Source organism: Ochotona princeps, chromosome 21 (assembly GCF_030435755.1).
Source record: "Ochotona princeps isolate mOchPri1 chromosome 21, mOchPri1.hap1, whole genome shotgun sequence".
Lineage (NCBI taxonomy): Eukaryota > Metazoa > Chordata > Mammalia > Lagomorpha > Ochotonidae > Ochotona > Ochotona princeps.
The window spans coordinates 22101238-22121048 of record NC_080852.1 but is presented as its reverse complement, the minus strand read 5'-3'; the positions used below and the strand labels follow the sequence as shown (position 1 = coordinate 22121048).

At 42.9% G+C, this 19811-nt stretch overlaps 1 protein-coding gene across 11 annotated transcripts in view; it reads right to left on the bottom strand.

Annotated features, from left to right (window-relative positions):
- ERC2 (ELKS/RAB6-interacting/CAST family member 2) overlaps positions 1-19811 on the bottom strand; it is an 899314-nt gene that overhangs the window by 198594 nt on the left and 680909 nt on the right. For 8 of the 11 annotated variants that reach the window (XR_009247350.1, XR_009247349.1, XM_058678726.1 and 5 more), the window contains one exon: positions 19568-19696. The exons of the other annotated variants lie outside the window; for them this stretch is intronic. Coding sequence is in view for 6 of the 8 variants with exons in the window: in XM_058678726.1 (XP_058534709.1) it covers positions 19568-19696 (129 nt within the window). In the remaining 2 variants the exon portion in view is untranslated. The remainder of the gene's footprint in view (positions 1-19567; positions 19697-19811) is intronic. 11 annotated transcript variants of the gene reach the window in all.

The following is a 19811-nucleotide window of genomic DNA, read 5'->3' as shown; positions in this document are numbered from 1 at the left end:
AGCCCTGCTTCCTATCCAGCTCCCTGCATGTGGCCTGGGAAAGCAGTCAGGGATGGCCCAAAGCCTTGGGACCCTGCACTCATGTGGGATACCTGGAAGAGACTCCTGGCTCCTGGCTTCAGATTGGCACAATTCCAGACACTGCAGCCACTTGGGGAGTGAATCATCATACGGAAATCTTCCTCTCTGTCTCTCCTCCTCTCTGTGTATCTGACTTTCCAATAAAAATAAAACAAATCTTTAAAAGTTTACAAAAGGAACATTCTCTTTCCCTCCCCTAATAATCACTCCCATTGTCAAAGTTTTTCTGCAAATTTTTTTTTCTCAAAAACTTTGATACATCATTGCAACATACACACATACTATTTGAAGACAGAATGTCCAACCTGTCCTGGCCATTGTCCCATGGCAATAACTCATACAGGGCCTGGTGTTGTGGGACAGCGGGCTAGTCACGGCTTGGGATGCCAGTATCCTGTAGCACAGTGCTTGTTTCAGGCCCAGCTGCTCTGCCTGCGGGCCAGCTTCCTGCAAGTATTCCTGCAAGGGAATCCTTGCCACCCACACTGGGGATTCAAATGAGGTTTCTGGCTTCTGCTTAGCCCAGATCTGGCAGTTGTGGCCATTTGGGGAGTGAACCAGCAAATAGAAGACCTCTTTCCCTGTCTCTCCCCTTCTCTGTTGCTCTATTGTTTTTCAAATAAATAAATCATTTTAATGAACATATACAGTTCTCACATTCCTAATGGTTACATATTATTCCACTCTATGGTCACACTTGCATTTACAATTCCTCTATTGATACATTAGAGAAGAACCTCCAGGGCAGGTCTGGAAGGAAGACACCTGCACCTGTCATCAGAGTGCCTGGCACCAACTCCTGACTCTTGCTCCTGACTTGAGCTGCCTTCCAGCGCAGACTGAGGAGAGCGGTAAGTACGTAAGTACGTGGGCTCCTGTCACCTGTGTGAGAGACCTGGGTTTCCTTCTTGGATCCCAACTTCAACCCTGACCCAGCCCGAGCCTTTGAGGGCATCTGGAACTTGAACCAATGGTTGGGATTTCTCCACATGGTTCTGTCTCTCGCTCACTCTCAAATAAAAATGATCCATAAGTTAAAAAGAAGGATGAGAGGCTCGGGGTGGTAGGGATCTTTGTTTACAGTGTTCTGATACATCTTCCAAACAATTCAAGCATGGCCTAGTCCTTAGCGGTTATATCATAGATATTGTCTGAAAGAATGAATGATAGACATTTGGGCCATTTCCAGGTTTTCATCTGTCCAACAATGGCCTAGGCTACGGCCATACCACCCTGAACGCGCCCGATCTGGTCCAACAATGGCCTGAAGAATACTTTTACAAAGGAAACAGCTTGGTCTGTCCTCATGGATCTGTTCTCAATAAGAATGGAGCCTCATTCATGTAAGGGCTGCTTTTGAAATGCGCTAGAGAAGACAGAATCCAGAGAAATCCCTAGAGTAGAGTATAAACATGTTACATTTCGAAAGAGATCACCAAACGCCCTTCAAAAGTGTTGATCAACATCCGATCTGCACCTCTTTCCTTATATTGTATTAACATGGACCTATTTCACACACTTCAATCTTCAAAAACCTGACAGATGGATCCTGTGTAGATTTCTGTAGGTACAATTTGGTGTTGAACATTTTTTTACATTCCTTTGTTGATCATTTTTAAAATTTATTATTTTATATATATAGAGAGATAGATGTATCTATCTATATATATATTTTTTAAATTTTTGAATTACGTGGTACAATTTCATATAGACTGGGATTTCTCCCCAAACTCCCACCCCCTGACAGGTTTTCCCCATTTTACTACAATGGTATAGACCTTCATAAGGAATCATAATTCCATCAGTCTTATTTAAGTGTACCCTGACATTGCTGGTACAGACAATGTCAGACAGTCCAGCATCCCATTGTCTACACATGTCCAACAGTTTCATTGGGAATCCATCTTTTGTCTGGATGCAGGGATGCATGTTGCATTATACCCCCACACCTGGATATGGTAGACCCCAGTACTCATCATTATACATTTTCATAATTGTGAAGCCATGAAACAAGGTCAACAACTGTTTTATATCCCTTTCCCACTTTTTTTTTTGGTGGGGGGAGGGTTATTTGAGGACTTATTTTTTTTCTCCTGATAACTGTGATTAAAAAAAATTAATGGGTGCTGATCTCGGGAACACAGACACGTAAGATAGAAAGAAGTCTTCAAACCATATGAAGGGTTGAGGGTGGGGAATGTGTACAGAAAGGTGAGATTTGAAGGTGCTGGGAACCCCTCATTGGAACATGTTAACACCTGAGCTGTTCACTGGAGCAGAGTAAAGGGGGATGCATTCACTAGTTGCTGTGTTGTGATGCAGATGAACTCCTTTCCTTCTGCCAGAAGCCAGGAAAGGCAGTGGTGATCAGTAGAACCTGAGCAGGAGTTGCAGTGTTAGCAGTTAATAATAAACTACTTCTTTTCAAAGGAACAAAACCAACCAACCAATCAACCAACCAAAACCAAAACAAAACAAAAGCCCTTTTGGGTTTGGTCAAAGAAGGGAGTATCCATAGGTGACTGCAGGACACAAAAATGCCACTCCTAGTGTGTGTGTGTTTGTAGGAAGAACCTGACAGACCAACTTCCCCAAACAATAATGGTCTTACTGATGGTCCTGGTGAATGGTGATCCAGAATTCTCTATTACTAACACAGATGAGAAATCACATCCTTGGGAGACAATGTTCAAGAGGACTTCAAAAAGTAGAACTAAAAATTTTGATGTAAAATTTTTTTTTCTCCTAAGTTCATGTATAGTGTTTTCAATTATGTGCAGTATCTATAAACTTCAAGCCTCCTGGTCTCAAATAGCGTCAACAGGATATCCCCTGCTTGCTCGCATGCATATTTTAAGATCTGCAGCTACAGTTTCAGTCACTGGTCCTAATTCTGGCTTTTTAGTATGCTTAAGTCTTCTGATCTTTCAATACAGCTATTCGCTTTAGCTTATCCAGGCTTTTCATTCTTTGTCTTACAAACTAGGCATTCTCTGCTTATACAGGCTACAATACCGGGAGTCACCTGGATGTGTCCAGAGCTTAGAGAATCCTTGCTTGAACAGCGCTTGACTCTGAGTCTTCACACGTGTTCCTATGGGCAGTAATCAATCTTACAAACTCATTAATATTCCCTCAAGCCCATTGATCTTTTTTCTTTAGCATCTGTTGAAATGCTAACTAATAATTTGCAATGTATTTAACACATTTTCTTGTTGTTCTCATACACGTGCACACCCCAGGGCTATCACCACCACCAGACTTCGTTCTCAGCACAGTCTTCGTTCTTTTCCTTACTGTTTTCCACAGACGCATCCTAACTAAACTCAGGTTTACAGTTCCATCATGCTGAGATGCTTCTTAAGTCTGATGATGTGTTCTTCTGTTGGCATGAACAATCCCAGCTTGGATGCTTGTCACTTTCCAAAAAATGTTCAAAGGGTCCATGGATTTGGTCCCATGTACAAGCCAGGAGGGCTTTCCTGGGGAAGTGACAGAATTCCGTACCAGATGTGCTCAGGGTAGAGTTACTAAATCTACTGCAAATGCACTCAATCAATCCTCATTTCTCTAACTGGCTAAAATATCAATATGAGAAAAATACTTGATACTGCCTTAGACTCTGGTACTTTTGATCTCAACTGTGCCTCTGATCTATTTGCCTTTGTTTTATTCTGATTAAATAAATACATAGTGTTGAGTTTAGTATGCCTTCCTCTTGGAGAACCACATATCTTAGTGACTGCTGAGGTCTTAATCCAAGCTGCTCCAGAAACCATCAGTTTCATAATGTGCACTGGAACCAGGGCAAGGATCACCTACAGCACTTCATAAAGGTGACATCTGCCTTTTATACGATTCAGTTACGATTCAGAAATGCCTGCGAAAACAGCAAGTTGGTTTCTTTCTTCTTTAGGTGCATTCCTCCACTGCCGATGTTTTGTTAGACTGCTATAAACTTTCTCCAGGATGATCTGGCACCATGTATCAGAACACAACACACAGAGGTCCACAGGTGTGCAGAGATGGATAAAAAGGGTATCACCAGGAAGTCAATCATGGTGGTAATTCATGAGATATAAACCAAATATCACAATGAACAATTATTGAATATCCGTTATCCCTACAGCTAGGGAGTCCTCTGAAGCCATTCAAGAGAGTGACACACATCTGTATTCCACAGAAGGAAAGCATATTATCATATATGGTTCAACAGAAAGAAAGGCAGGGTGTCCTCTCTCTCTCTCTCTCTCTCTCTCTCTCTCTCTATATATATATATATATATATATATATATATATATATATATATATGCCTGTGGGTTTACACACAATGTGTTAAAGGTGCACAAAAGAACTGAATGATGGGTTATCCACATGAACGCTTAAGCTAGGGCTTAGATTTTACAGAGTTGGTGTGCTACCTTACTTGAATATTCACCAACTGGGGAATGAAGAACGAAACAACAGAAAAGAGTTCTCTGTTTCAATATTCACAATGATTGGAGCAGGCATATGGTGCAGCAGTTGTCACTTGCATGACCAAATCCCCACACAGGAGGACATAGGTTCAAATCCCAGCTGCATCACCAAGTCCAGCTTTCTGATAATACAAACCCTGGAGAGTGATGACACTCCAACAACTTGAGTTTGCCAAGTTCTCCTGGCACAGCCTCAGCTGTTTTGGGCATTTGAGGAGTGAGCCAACAGATGGAAGATCTTTCTCTCTCCACCATTCCCCTCTGTAAAATCTGCCTTTCCAATAAGAAAATGAATAAATCTAAAAAAAAAAAAACTAGAGGGGGATGCCATTGAAACCATTTTTTTTTTTTTTTTTAGAAATGTATGTGAAAGGGAGACAGAAACATTTAGACAGAGAGAGAGAGCTGTTATTTGCTGGCTCACTCTTCAAATGTTACCAAATGCAGGAGTTGGGCCACACCAATCCAAGCCTCCCATGTGTGTGGCCTGGACCCAACTACTCTAACCTCCCGAGGTGAATATTAGCAAGGAGCTGGAACCAGGAGCAGAGGTGGGACTGAAACTCAGGTACTCTGAGAGAGGATCTCGGTGTTTTCCATGCGGGGCCGAACACTCACCCCTGAAGTCAATTTAGTTGTATGAAAGAGACTTCTGCTGTCATCTCTACCAGTTGAACTGTGATCATCTGGGATTCAGGGGAGCCCCTAACCTATGGGCCCATTTGCGCTCTTCCAGCCTGATCTTCTCAAATCCTGGTTTCTCTCCACAACAAGCACCATGTATCTTCCTCTGGCTCAGCAAGCTGATATAGGAACTTCCTCCTGGAGGGCTCAGTTAACAGACCCGATCTTTTTTCAAATACTGGGGAAAACACATCCTTCCCAATCACAAAGAGAAGGATGGCTGGAGCTGTGCGCAAACAGCTGGGTGGATAAGGAAAGGTTCCCAAGTCCCTGTCAGGCTCAGAACCAAGACACTGGTGCCAAATTCAGATCCTCCCCCCGGGGAACCCAGGAGACCTCAGCTGGATCAAGTCACTGGCCATCTGAATTTTGCATCATGGGCCAAAGATTGGGAGTATCTCTTTACTGGGTCTTTTCAAGTTGAGAGAGTTAATGGTACAGTTCCAAGTTCAGGAAATATCTTGTAATAATACAGCACTACAGTAATGTATAGGCTAAAGTCATGCAAAAAATATTTTTCTCATTCCCACACACTCAACTTAGTAATTATATAGGATCTTGAACATTAGGGTCCCAGACATAAAGGAGTGGGTTAAAAGCATAATTATGGCTCAGAAACAGCATATGCCTGGGGACATATCCTACAAAACAAAACAAAACAACAACAAAACAAGAGCAACTAAAATTAACTGGGATGCTGTTTTTTTTTCTTCCCCTTTTTATACTGATTTGGGAAATAACCCATTAAAAGAATATTGTGACATGAGGAGTATTTAGGAACAAACATAATTTGGATGGAAACTGGTAGCAAAATAGCTCTTTGGTGTTGGAATTTCCAAGTTAATGGTCCAAGGATCCGTCACTCACAGAAGTTTTATAGAGTGCTTTATTTGGAATGGGTGTTGCTGAGCAGAGATGTATCATCAGAGGTACAACCGAGGAGCCTGTTAGTTTACACTTAGGATGGTGGAAGGGGTTGATACACTAACAAAAGAAGTAAACCATAACCACCGTTAGGTAATGAGAGTACATCAAAAAGTAGGAGGGTGTGCCGTGCAGTTGCACACCCAGCTAATCTTCTGCCCTATGGTGTTGGGTGCCAGTTTGTGTCCCAGCTGTTCCACTTCCAAGCCAACTTTCTGCTTATGCCTGGGGAGAGCAGTGGAGGATGGCTCAATTCTTTGGGACCCTGTACCCATATGGGAGACCTAGAAGGAGTGCCTGGCTTCAGATCTGCTCAACTCTATTCATTGTGACCATCTGAGGAGTGAACCAGTGGATGGAAGGCTTTCTCTCTCTGGAAAAAAAAAATCTGTCTTTCAAAATAGAAATAAGTAAATTTTTTTTTTTAAAGTTTGTAGGAAATAAAATTACAAAGCTTAAGTTGAGGGACTGGTGTTGTGGCACAGTGTGTTAAGCCATTGCCTAAAATGCCAGCATCCTATAATGGGATATCAGTTTGGATCCTGGCTGCTCTACTTCTGATCCAGTTCCCTGCTAGTTCACCTCTCTCTTTTTCTGTTACTCTGCTTTCAAAATAAATAAATCTTAAAAAAACACAGATAAACAAAAAATAAATTTATTTGGGGATAACAACTTTTTATATCTCCCACGCTCCTTTTTAATCCTAGTATGCCTCTTATAGGCAGAAAACAAGAGTGTGCTGTAGGAGACCGAAGCTCCATGCAATCCAGGGCAAGCTCCCATGAGCAGAAATAACCCTGCAACTGAATCTCAGGAGACATTTGAGCGTTCAGTGAGAACTCTGGCTCCAAGTTTGCCTCGTGTTGACAGGTTTCATATCACATTCTTGCTTAAAGAAAACAGAGTGGCTCCCTATTGTCTTGCACATCAGATAGAAGCAGTTCAGCCACTGGACAAGGTCAAACTCTCCCGTTCTTCCCGAACAATCCACCTCATCTCAGCTCCCTCTACAGGAGCTCTACCAAAGATAGCCTGTCTCCTATTCCAAGGACACCCAGATCCATCTCTACTGTGGTGCTTCTCAGGTAGGGAACGACTCCATCTTACAAAAGCAGGTTTTTAGCCCCAATTACAGTGGGGCTCAACATGTCCCCCATGAAGAAAACGGCTATAAACGTCAGGTCCTGGAGAGCACAGAAGACCTGAAATAGAGTCAGCAGGCTGGGGCCAAATGGTCACAGCCAAACCACTTAATAACTGTGAAACTACCAGCTCGTGCTCCGCATTCTCTGATTCTGGGTAAATGGCACCAAGAGCTCATGTGATCTCTCGGGTGTCCTAGGAAGCTGAGCTCTGGGTGTGGCTCCCTGATTCCTTTGCTCTGCTCTGCCTCCTCTGCCCAGATCTCTCCTGTGCTCAGCAAACAGCCCCATGTCTGGTGTGCCTGTGACCACCGTATGTCCTGTGCCATTGGCAGATCCCTGTTCCCACTCTCATACCTGTGACACAGTCCTATACCAACAACTATCAGTGACAGCTTTTCTGGTCCCAAGGAATGTCCAAAGTTTCCTCCCCGCATCTTACTATCTAACATTTAGAGTCACCCAAATTTGCAATGGTAAACAGTATATAGAGACCAACTATTTGGGGGGTACATGGAGCTCCAAGTTTAGGGATTGCCAATCCATTTCATTAGATGCATATCTCCCAAAGGCTGGTCTGTCAACCATGTGTATCAGCATTTCAGTGTCTCTTTCCTGCCATTTGGATGATGTATAAGTCTGAAGGCTGACCCTGGAGTTGGTATTTAGTGAAGGGGTGAGGAGCTCACCAGGTGAAGTCAAAACAGTACTGGATCTTAGGATATAGATACTATCGTTGAGTTTAGGATATTAACGTTGAGATACATAAACATTCCTGGTGAGGAGTTTGCCTTGAGATAGCCAGAAATACTGCAGAGAACTGGAAGTTAAAATAATCATCTGTACCATTTTTTTAAAAGTTCTTTGTTTTTATTTCTGATTCTAATTTGTGACTGTCCTTTATCTATCAGACTGTGGGGCTATACCACAAAGCCTTCAGGAAGTTGCCAGCTGGGGATCCCGTGTACTGAACAAAGGCCTGATGCTTCTCACTATCTCTTCTCACTGCGCCTCTGCTGAGGAATAATCAACAAAGATTGCGTCCTCCTCCCTTCAAGTTTTCTCACTTCTTATTCAGGGGTGGCTCTCTGAGGTCCAGAAAAAGTTTTCATGCCTACAAAGAATTCAGGGTTGAGTATGAAAGCCAGTGTGTGCAAAGAGCCACTTGGCCTCAGAATTAAGTGTATGGTTTCTGTTGCTCTGTTCTAGAAGTTCCTTTTTTTTTTTGCATTTCACCAGTGTAAAAGATCTGAGAAATATCCAAAGATGCTGGCAAACTGTCAGGAGTATGTTGCATTCTGCTGGAAAATGGGCATCAATTTTCCCAGACCTATTCTTTACATTTTCTGAATTTGAGAATAAAATACAAACAAACATTAGAAGTTAGACCCATGATTTTTCTAATAGTTCAAGGTAAGGAGAATAATCTACAAATCAATCAACAGATTTTACAGATGAGAGAGATGTTGTGTTGTTTCCTTGATCCCTATCTGGATTCCCAGAGTTCCATGAAACATTCCAAAAGTAATTTGGCTTTGTGCATGGTGTATGGAGACTAATGTTTTTCAACAAAATCTCATAAGGAGATGTGGGGATAGCTCTGGGTCCTAGATGGAGCAGAAGCTGAAAGTGAGGTGTGGCCAAGAGGACAGAATTAGGCTTTTTTTTATGTGGACATGCTTCTGACAAAACACCCACGAGATGAAAAACTGCCCACATTCTCCACACAAAGAAGTTATGAAGAATTTACCCAAGAGGATTTCAGCTCACAAAAGTTGGCAAAACAGATCTGTTAAAAAACAAGCTCTGTAATTATGAACAGAACAAGAATTCCACCTAAATAATTCTGCAGTTATAACATCAATTGATTCAGTAACCGCCAAACCAGCTTATTACCATGATACCTGACAAGATTCAAGTCCATTAAAGTGCCTATTATTTAGCAAGCCTGGCTCACCACCAGAGTATTTGAAATGCTGATAAAGGAACAACAAACAAGACACCAGCTTTCAACTCAAGAAGTCCAAAACATGCAACAAGGATCTTCAATATAAAACTGTTGGGGGGCAGAAATGGAGAACCAATTTTCGGATTCATGTCCTGGTCTCAATGACAGAAATGCAAGACAACAAACAAAATGCAGCCAAGATTACCAAAGATGTGGGTGCTCAGGAACATGAATGTAGAAGGCCTGATTTCTAGTCAATACCTAGATCCTGCCACTTGGCAGGAAGGAAAGATCACAGTTGAAAGGATGTTATGCCTACACCAAATGGATAGAATCCACGTTCAGTGGAGTCATTATACCAAACCTAGCACCACACACTATTCTAATACACTGCTTGGAGAGAAAATTTAGCTTGCTACTTCCCCAGTTCTCTGGGTCTTGGTCAAAACATGAGTCTTTGTTGAACAGCATGTTTTGCAAAGTTAGATGCTATTTCAAAAACCAAATATTCTGGTTTGTTTCACAGAATATGTTCTCAGTTCAATCCTGATATTTTCTTCCTGTGGGGGTGACCCACAGTTGGCCCCGATTCACCAAAATTTCCACCAGCTAATGATAAAAAATGATGTTCCATTCTAAAGATACAAAAGAAAAATTGTAGCAAAGTTTTGCATTTCCTTTCCAGTCCCCAAAGACAATCTGAAGAACCGATTCAACATGCCAAATTAAGCCATGAGAATTTATCCATCTCTAATAAGGATTAGCAAATGTTAGAGCACTGAACATGGCTTTGACATAATTTATATCCCAATGTAGAAGGCGTTGGGTTTAGAGTGGTTTCATTCCAGTCCTGACTTAATAGGATACATGGAGTGATCATGCTGCATCCTCTGAGAATTCTTATCACAAGTATGGCAAGCAGGAGGGTTAGTTACATTACAAAATGAGGTTTCTTTACACAGGAAGGGTACCTGCAGAATCGGGACGTGGTAAATGAATGTAGTGAGATAGGGGGTGCAGGGCTTTCCCTCTTAAGCTCAAGAAAATAGTTCTGGAAACAGAGAATTGACTGATTGAACCTGGTTTGCTCTCTGTGTTCAAATCTAGGTGTCCACCTGCAACCTGAAAAGCACTGGAAACAATCCTAAATTACATATTTGGAGTGAGGAAGATTAAAACTCCCCAACTTAAGGCTGGCCAGCTCCGGTTAGGTCTGCTCCATTCCATCTCTCTTCCACACTTGCCAAAAGCACAAAGAGGCAATTGGGACATTTGCTCATTGTATCCGCTATTAAGATAAATCAGCAACACTTCTGTGTCTTTGCTTTGTGGAAGAAAAATAAAATATCCTCCAGAGATGGCGCTTCCATCTACAAAACTTTTGTTATACTGCCTCATGGAGGATTGCATCACTGGAAGGCTCAGGAACACACAGGATCTTCCTGGAAGCTAATCCTCATTTCTAGAAGCCTCTGTAGACCCTTGCCCAAGCAGATCCCCCATGAAAACTAGACACGCAAGATGACGGCTCAGATGCAGGAGCCCTGCATAGTAAAAAGGGGTTCTCTCAAGTTGGTGCTGGTATATTCTACACTAGTTCTTCTTCTACAAGGATAAATCAAAGTTTGGCTCTGAGAACAGACAAGGGGAGGGCATGCTGCGAACTCTGCTACTCAAGTTTTTTCTTCCTTGTTCAGGGAACAGGTCTTGTGAGCCAGAGTTGATGTGGCAGATTGCCACCAGAGACGGTTTGGGACCTCATTGCTTAAGGCACAGTGCTACTCTGTGGGGGAAGGTTGAGATAGCTGATCTTTGCACTTCAGAATTGAAGCCAACATCAGGAATCCTTCTGTAGACCTCAGTTGTTTTAGGGGTCTTGTCCCTGGAAAGATGATTACTCTTCTCTCTGTGAGTTAGGTAGCAAATGCAGGACCCACTTGACAGGAGAGCACGCTGACCTGCTCACCAGCCACACAGTTAGCAAGTGGAGATGAGGCAGGATTTCACCTGCTGGGTGAGCAAGCTTCAGGGCCTTCCATCTTCCCAAGTGTTTTTGAAATCTAGAATCTTCAAATATTCCCTGGTGGGTGATGGAAACTGCCTCATAGGAGTAACAGTTCTGTGACTTGGTTTCCCCATCTGCAAACTAGTGATAATGATGGTACAACCTTCCTGAGTTTTGGTGAGTTTGGCAAAATGGCAGCAAAGCATAGTACCATGTCTGTCACATAACTTCTTAAAGAACTGATAACTTACTCCTTCCCAACTGATGGCTATCATTTGCTTGTGTACCCCGCAAGTTCTTGTCAGAGATCAACCAGCAGATGCCCTGTGTGTGTGAATGCGCTGGGATACTCAATTACAACTATGAAGGGCCTAGAGGTCTATAAATTCAATGTTGTAGGGCTAGAGCTGGGCTAAATTCTGATTCCCAGGTATACACTTTGGCCTTAAATCTTCTACTAGCCAGGGACATCCTGCTTTGTCTGGGCACTTAGCATCACACTTTCAGTATAACCTTTGCATCAGACATTGCAGAAAAACCAAACCCCCAAACCCAAGAAGACTAACATCAGAAACTCTGCCTGTCCTTGTGATCCACACCCCATCCAAGCCAGCACTGAAAATGTATTGGGCACAACCTAGGCAACCCAAAGCAGTAGGGGTTTCCTGGTTGGCTCCTGAGAGGGTGTTTGTTATTCAGGAGCGCTGAGGCCATGTGAAAGAGGAAATAAGCCAGTTGCAAGATGAGGAGTTAACCACTATTTTCTGGGGCAGAAGAACAGCCCTGGATTTAGAACTCCTAAGTGGCCATTCTTTTAGATTCTCATTGCTTCATGGGAAGACTGCTTCTCTGTACAATCTGAACTTATAACCTTTTGTGCACAATCCTCCCTGGAGTGCATCAAAGATCATCTGAATAAAGATTTGCTGGCTGTGTCCAACGGGCATCTCTCAATGGCCCTATTGGGGTAGAGATAAGACAGCAGGGTTTTGGTTGTCGTGTGCACTTCTTTTTTGTTTCTTTAAACTAATGTCATCTAAACATTGGTGTTGTGGGGTTCTGGCTCCCCCACCTTGTCAGCTCAGCAACTGCACTTGGGGCGCAGACCTGCACACAGCAGCATCTAACTTGCACACGAAGGACACCACTCTTGCACAATGCAGGGCCTGGCTCACCTCTCATGTCTTCTAAGTGTTGGTTCAAATGCCTCTTTTTCAAAGAGATGCCTGCACGTCCCCATTCAAAATCACCTCCACATCCCTCATGGAACATCATCTTTGTTCTTTTCCATGATATGTTTATTGTCAGTTCATGTGCCATATATTTGACATTTTTTTTCTTACTTGTCACCTCCACTAGAAATACAAACCAAATTCCTTTAGGACATAAATTTTTGTGTGTTTACTGTACCATTTCCTAACCCTTATCCCACTCTTCTCTACAGTGTTTAAAATACCAGCTGGAACCTAGAACATGCTCAATAAAATGCCGTCTAAACTGCCCACTTACTTCTGCCATGTGTTCCCCTTAGCAAGTTTTAAAACTCTCCCTCAGCCTCTTGCTCACTCAAACTGAACACTATTGGTATTTTGACCTACCCCTGTCAGGGACACATTTACACAGTGCAGCCTGACAAACTTACCTGCAAATTGACATTTATTTAAAATTTATAGATGTCAAAGACATCGCAGGCATGACTATTTCTTCACTTTCTAAAATACTTACAAACATCCCTAACTCTAGGATTTCAACTTTAGGGCATTCATCATAAAGAATACAGCAGGGAAAGAAAAAAGACTTACACACTAAGATGTTCAACAGAAAGTGATTTTTAAGAAAATGAAACACTAAAACACATTGGAATTCCAACCATAGGAGAATGATTAAATTAGTTATGGCAGAGATAGAAATCATAAAACAAAAGATATGTTTTTGAAGGCATCTAAGGACATGGGAAAATGCACGCGAGATTAAATATGTAAAAAGAAAAAGTTTATTATGTAGTATGTTAAGTTTTGTTCAAATATGTATGTAGACAATGGAATGTAGGAAACTATAAATCTTAATGACAGTTACTTCTGAGTGTTAGAGTTATGGGTGATTTTAGTTTTTCACTTGGACTTTGTAAGTTTCTATAATAAGCTTATATTACTTTTTTGATAAAAGATTAACTTACATGCTTTTAAATATGGAAAATTTCATTAGTATAATAGGATGGTTACAAGAGAAAATCCTCATCTGTATTATAATACTTTATTGTAGGGTAAAATAAAAAAAAAATAAACAAGGGTGATTCTGGAACGTTTAATTCTGACTTAAGTGTGTTGTCAGGAATGCAAAAAAACAAAATGAAACAAAGTGGCATTGTCCCCAAAAGAAAGAGTGGAGCAAGAACACATAGCAAGGGCCAGAACTCTTACATTCTGTGGCTGACCCCTGTCTTTCTGTAACCAGGAGAGAGGGTGCTGAAAAAAAATTCTTGTCTTGTGAATCTCCCATTTGAAAAAATCAGAGACCTGGGAGTGAGAAAAGGACATACCTGTGGCCCAGCCCAGCCCAGCCGCCACAGGAGCGACTCTCCGGCCGTTCCTACAGGGGCAATGCAACGTGAAGCAAACAGCCAGAAGTGGGGAGTTTCTTTCATTGCAAAATGCAGCCTGAGGAGGACACCGGGGCAGGAAGCTGGGACATTTCTGTGCTCAGTTGAAATGATAAGGTGAAGACAGCCTGAAAGGACTTCTAATTACATGATGAGAGGAAGGAAAGGAGGGGGAGGGAAGAAGGGGAGAACAGAGAAGCGGGGTGAGGTAGGAGGAATAAGAGGAACCTGGTTTTAGTGGTTAAATGATGAAAAAGAAAATAGGAAACTGAGGGAGGAAAACAGAAAAAAAAAGGTTTTGGGGTGTGAGACCCGACTGGGAGGCTGTGGGAAGCAAGTGCACCTCACTATGGCTGCTGTCTCTGGAGGTAGGGGAGGGGCCCAGGTCAGGTCAGGGTGACTGGGGTTCACGGGGGAGGGGAGGGAGGGTATGCTCAGGGTCCAGGGAGAAGGCCTCTTTGTATGCTCCTCTTCTGGTCCTCCCAGACCCCCATCTACAAGGACTATAACCAACCCGGGACAGCTCCTGGGAGATCAGGAAGACCTACTTGGACTCTGCTTCAGGTCCTCACCAGCTGTTCCTGAACCCTCATTTCCTCTTCCCTGCAGTAGGATGATTAGCACCTGGCCTCCAGGGTTAGGATCAGGATTGCATGAGATGTTACCTTAAAGTCCTTGCCTGGTGCCAGATATACAATCACAACCCCAGACCAACAACAACAAAAATAGCCCACTCTGTTTCGCCCACTCTGGAGTGTGAGTGCCAGTGATTCCCAAAACCACAGTGGAGCAGCTGGGTTGCCCTCCCCGAAGCATGATGGCTCCCTCCGTGCCCTCTGCCCCACCCTGCCCATCCCCCAGGAGTAACTCTGAATTCTCTTGGACATGGCAAAGAACAGGTTAAAGTCCGGGGATTTCAAACATGTCTAATCCAATAAGAGGTTTGGTAAAACATGCGTTATCACTTAAAGAATAACTGTTTAAAAATAGAGCACAGATGTGAAATCTGAATTAAAAAAAAAAGTGAGAGACAGCACATGAGAGATCTTCTTGGCGTCTGTATGCTGGTCTCTGTTGGGTCACCTTCAGCTAAGCCTGTTGCTCTGGGCTGTGCCAACTGCTGGACTCTGAGGGGAGCGGGGCGGATGAGGTCACCTCACTGAAGCCCAGCTGGCCAATCTGAAACTTGAAAGGCAGACTCATTTCTCTCTTAGATATTTCTAAAAGTAGCAGAACGTGATGGTATAGTGGGTCTTTTCAAGTTTTTCTACTTAAGAAAATTAAACCTTACAAGCCATATTAAAATGTAGGATGAGACCCCATCTCCCAAGCAAAGCAAAGCAAAGCAAAACAAAACAGAACAACCTGCCAATACTTAGCAGTATGATTCCAGAAAGCCTCACGGTTGGACAGGCATGAAAAGAAGGATGATCAGAGGCTGGTGTTATGGCATAGTGGGTTAAACCACCACTCATGACATGCCAACATCCCATAAAGGCACCGGTTCATTCCATGGTATTTCACTTTCAATCCAGATTCCTCCTAATGCACTTGGAGGAGCAGTGACAGATGGGCCAAGTGAGATCTGGACGAAATTCCTGGCTGTTGAAGCCACTTGGGAACAGAAGCAGCACCTGGAAGTTCTTTGTCCCTGCCTGTCAGTCACTCTTTTACTTTCAATAATTCTACCTTTCCAAAGATCTTTAGAACTTTGGTAACAGCCCTCTACCAGAAAGTAATAATTTGTCCTACAATCTCTTTCATGAGCTAGATGGTAGAAATGATTAAAAAATTACACAGCCCCCAACTCCACCCTGAGTTTAAAGTCAACAACTCTGACAGCTGAATACACACAAAAGTGTTCCAAATCTGTTTTAGGGACAGAAGGCAAGTGGTGTTGGCATTCACCAAAGTAAGACGTTCAATTAAGAGACCAAGAAGATTCCAGAACCCTTAATTAACTCGATGCTCTAGGTAAGAGAAACCCAGAAAAGGGACTTGAGAAATGTATAGATGAAGCAGGGAAAACACTTGGCCATCACAATGTTTGATGCTGTGTGTTTGCAATTGGCAAACTGAACAGATTCTCTGAGTATTGGAGTTGAGACCCCAGCTGTCTAGGGTCAGGAATGTTTCCACGCTAAGGGAAAGGACCAGCATCCTGTCCAAATTACGTGGACATCAAAAGAAGAAAGTTTCAATAATACCATGTCGTTTCAGTTTTACCTTCCTGGAACTGACCTACACTCAGTCTGTAATAGCAGGATCGAAATCTTTTTATTTTATTATTATTTTTTAAGGATGTTGTCTAGAGCAAGCTCCAAAGACACTTTGCAAATGGCATCAAAGGCAAATAGAGATGCGGTTAGATTCTACCAGGGGGATGTGAGCAGATTAACCTACAGTGAGTCTGCTGTAAAACCCCCTGCATTTGCATTTCAGCAATTGGATCTGGAGCAAGTCTGTGATGCATTACAATGCTGGGATCAAATCAAGCTTTTTTGGAGCTCATCCAAACACAACAGGAGGCTATGGGAACCCTACTGCACGGAGTTCCTCTCCTGCTGTTTAATTACACTCACCTCCTGAACCATAAAGAGTAATTAAAAGTTATCTGCATATAGTGCAGCGGAAATGTAAATAGGAGGCATGACTGTGTGGCCTCAAGTGAAGGCAGAAAGAAAGTGACCAGGGAACCACCCCACTCAAGGGCTTCCCACCCTCCTAATCATTGAGTCTACTGCAGAGATCCATTTTTGTCCAGAATCCTGTCTTCACAGGTGACTCCTGAACACATTCCAAGACACAACCTTTGCTTTTGCCCGATTTTGACCAAATCTGTTGGCCTCATCCTAGAAGACTGCCCTGTGGCTTTCAGACAACACAGGGTGGAGAGACTGTACAAAGACAGATTACTTCGTGCCCAGTGAGTGGTGCAAACTCTGGAGAAAAGCATAAAGCATAAAGAAATCCAAGCCTGGGCCCATGGTCTTAACACTTGCCCGCTTCCAACGGACTTATATGTTTTCTGGTGGTGAACAGTAATGCCCACTACTGGAAAGAAAGAGGAAAAAAAAACCCAAACAACCAAGTTTAAGGTATCTCTGATGTCAAAGGCATTTCTAACTGGTTTTGAGAAATAAGCTGGTTTTAATTTTAACTAAACAATAGTGTCTGGCCCTCATTTGAAAAATAGCATTTTCATTAAGGATGTGCATATCAGTACTTCAGTACACAGGCAGCATTTGGGAATAAGACTTAGGGGGTAAGATTTAGTTTTAAGCTTTCTTCAAAAACCCTTTAGCGAAGGCAAATCCAATGATTTCAGAATTAATTATTTTGATGTCAGTCCTTTCTTCAAGACTGGAGGAAAAGGGTTGGGGGTGGGGGGAAGCTTGAATCCAAATCATCAAGAAGGAAAAGATGGCAATTTTTAACATTTTTTCACCTATCCTTCTAGAGAAAGAACAGAATCAGAACTTACTCCCAGTTGAGACCCTCTCCCCAAATGCAGCACAAATCTGGAAGCCAGATTTTTTTCAAAAAGAAACGGAGCACAAGTTGTCAGACGTGTATACTCGTGGAGAAAGGGAAATGAGAAGACTAGGAAGAAGAAGGAAAAAAATGGAAATCAGATGTCTACTTGACCAAGCTATGATTCATCCTTTCTCTTTTTTAATGCAACAAGTAACAGAAAGTTCATCTGCACTGCTCTCTTACCTTTTTTACTCTGCTCAGCCTAGAACCAGCCCAAATGTCAACACCTGAGGAGGCTCCTAAGGATTCTTTGGTTGTTAAGCAGTGCTGGAATTCCTGAACTCATTTCCTATCACCTCAGGCTTTCTTGACACATGTTTAACAGGAATTAAGGGCATTTCTAAGCCAACTGATTTATGAGATACTCTGAGTTTTCAGGGATCGAATGGAACAGCTCCCTTACTCAATGACATCTTATTCCGAACGCACTTAGGATCGGAGGGCATCAGAACTGGAAGAAAGTCAAGAGATCTTACACAGATTGAAACACAGTTGAAAAAGTCGCCGTTTCACATAATTCAAGCATGGAAAGAGCAATGTGGCAAGAAAGGGTGAGGGGCCATTTTTTGGGGGGGCGTCATCAACTGGTACAGATCCTCATCTGTTCTGTCAGCTCCTACAGACTGAAGATGGATGGATGCCTGGAACGCTGAGACAAGCGAAAGGGGGTCAGGTCTCAGCCAAAGGCGTTAACAATTCAGGACTGATCAGTGGATGCCTAAGACGCTGCCTGGTGATTCACGTATTCATTGACACATGAGACAAATTGTTGCTGAAAGCCTCTGTGCTGGTAATTGCTCAGAGCCTGCAGGTTAATGGGAAGCAACTAAAATCATGAGGCCATACACTTCAGTCCTCATGGAAATCATCAACTAGCATGGCTGATAGCGACTCCTCCAGAAATAAGTGCAAGCTGTATCTGTTATGAGCGCTATAACCTAGAGGTGCTATTATGTGCCACATTGGAGGATTTGGACCAATCAAGAGAGTCCTGAAGGCTACCCTGAAGAAGTGATATTGGGCTATGATTGAACAGATGAGTAGGCATGAACTGGTGAAGAAAAGAGCAAGCCATGTTCCAGGAAGAGGGACTAGTATAGGCAAGTTGGGAAAGTACAATGGTTTGAGTTCACGTTTAGAGTTCCTATCCTAGCCGGATATGGGGAGAGTCAGGTAGACAATGTAAAGCTCAAAGACAACTGCTCACAAGCTGGGTGAGTTTGAACTAGTTACTTCACAGTTGGAGCTTCAGGTATGCTCCCCAGAAGAGGTAAGTCAGTCTAGTTGTCACTTGCAGGGATGTTGTGAGAACTGAGGAACAAAACCCACAAGGGACACTGGATATGGGATCTAACAGAGAGCAACACTCAGTAAAAGCAAGTTAACCATGATTCTTAGGATGGTGATCATTTGCAACAAGAATCTGTAAACTTACATAACTTTTTTTTTTTTTTTTGCCCTTTGGAGGTAAAAAAATCACTTCAGGGTGATTTCCCAGCTGAATCATCAAGGAGCCCACATAGCCCCTACACTGGCTCTTCCTCCACAACAGCCCTCTAGACCTTGCCTTTTCCCCAGGCAGGAACCTAACTCTGCAAGGCTGGGGTTTCCCAAATGTGCCCCTACGATACCCAAAACTGAACCCATTGCAAAGAATGAAGGCTTTGGGAACTTTTCCAGAAGCAAACTGAAGGCTACACTCAATCCCTACTGGAATCTAGGAGCACATTTTCATGAATCTGAGACAGAAAAAAAAGTAGCCTTAAAAAAACCCTCTCAAGAAACGTAGAGGGAGATGTGAGGAGTAAAGGATCTGAGAGAGAGAGAGAGAGAGAGAGAGAGAGAGAGAGAGAGAATAAGAATGAGAATCAGATCAATCTACTATGCTTGACAGCATAGCTGCTGGCAGCCCTGGCTTTGCTGTTCCATTGGGCCAGAGTAGAGTAGCAGACCCTATAAGGGTGGCCAAGAAGTCGGCTTCCATTGGCAAATACAGAATGAATGAGATTACATTGAAAAAATCATAATAAAATACCATCATCTGGGGTCTCAGACCATATGGCTACTGAGTGCTAGAAATCATAAGAAGTGAAGGTCAAGACAGGATGTAGCTCTTAGGCACCCCTCCCCCCCATGGTGGGTGGGTGTCTCCTTAGCAGCTGACTGACCTGAGACCTTGGGCTCATGTATGCATCGTAGTTGGACCCGAAGTACTTGACTGTAATATCTGGGCTGTAGCCAGCATCACATGTGCATGGTATATTCGAGGTCGGGGGATGTTTCTTAGGTTTATATACCTGTGGGAAAAAGCTACAATGGTTAGGTGCAGGAGGCGAGGGTACAGGGCGTACAGGGAAGGAGTTAGGGGAAAGTAAAGAAGGCGGCTTATCTCAACTTTGTGTGTCCACAGGG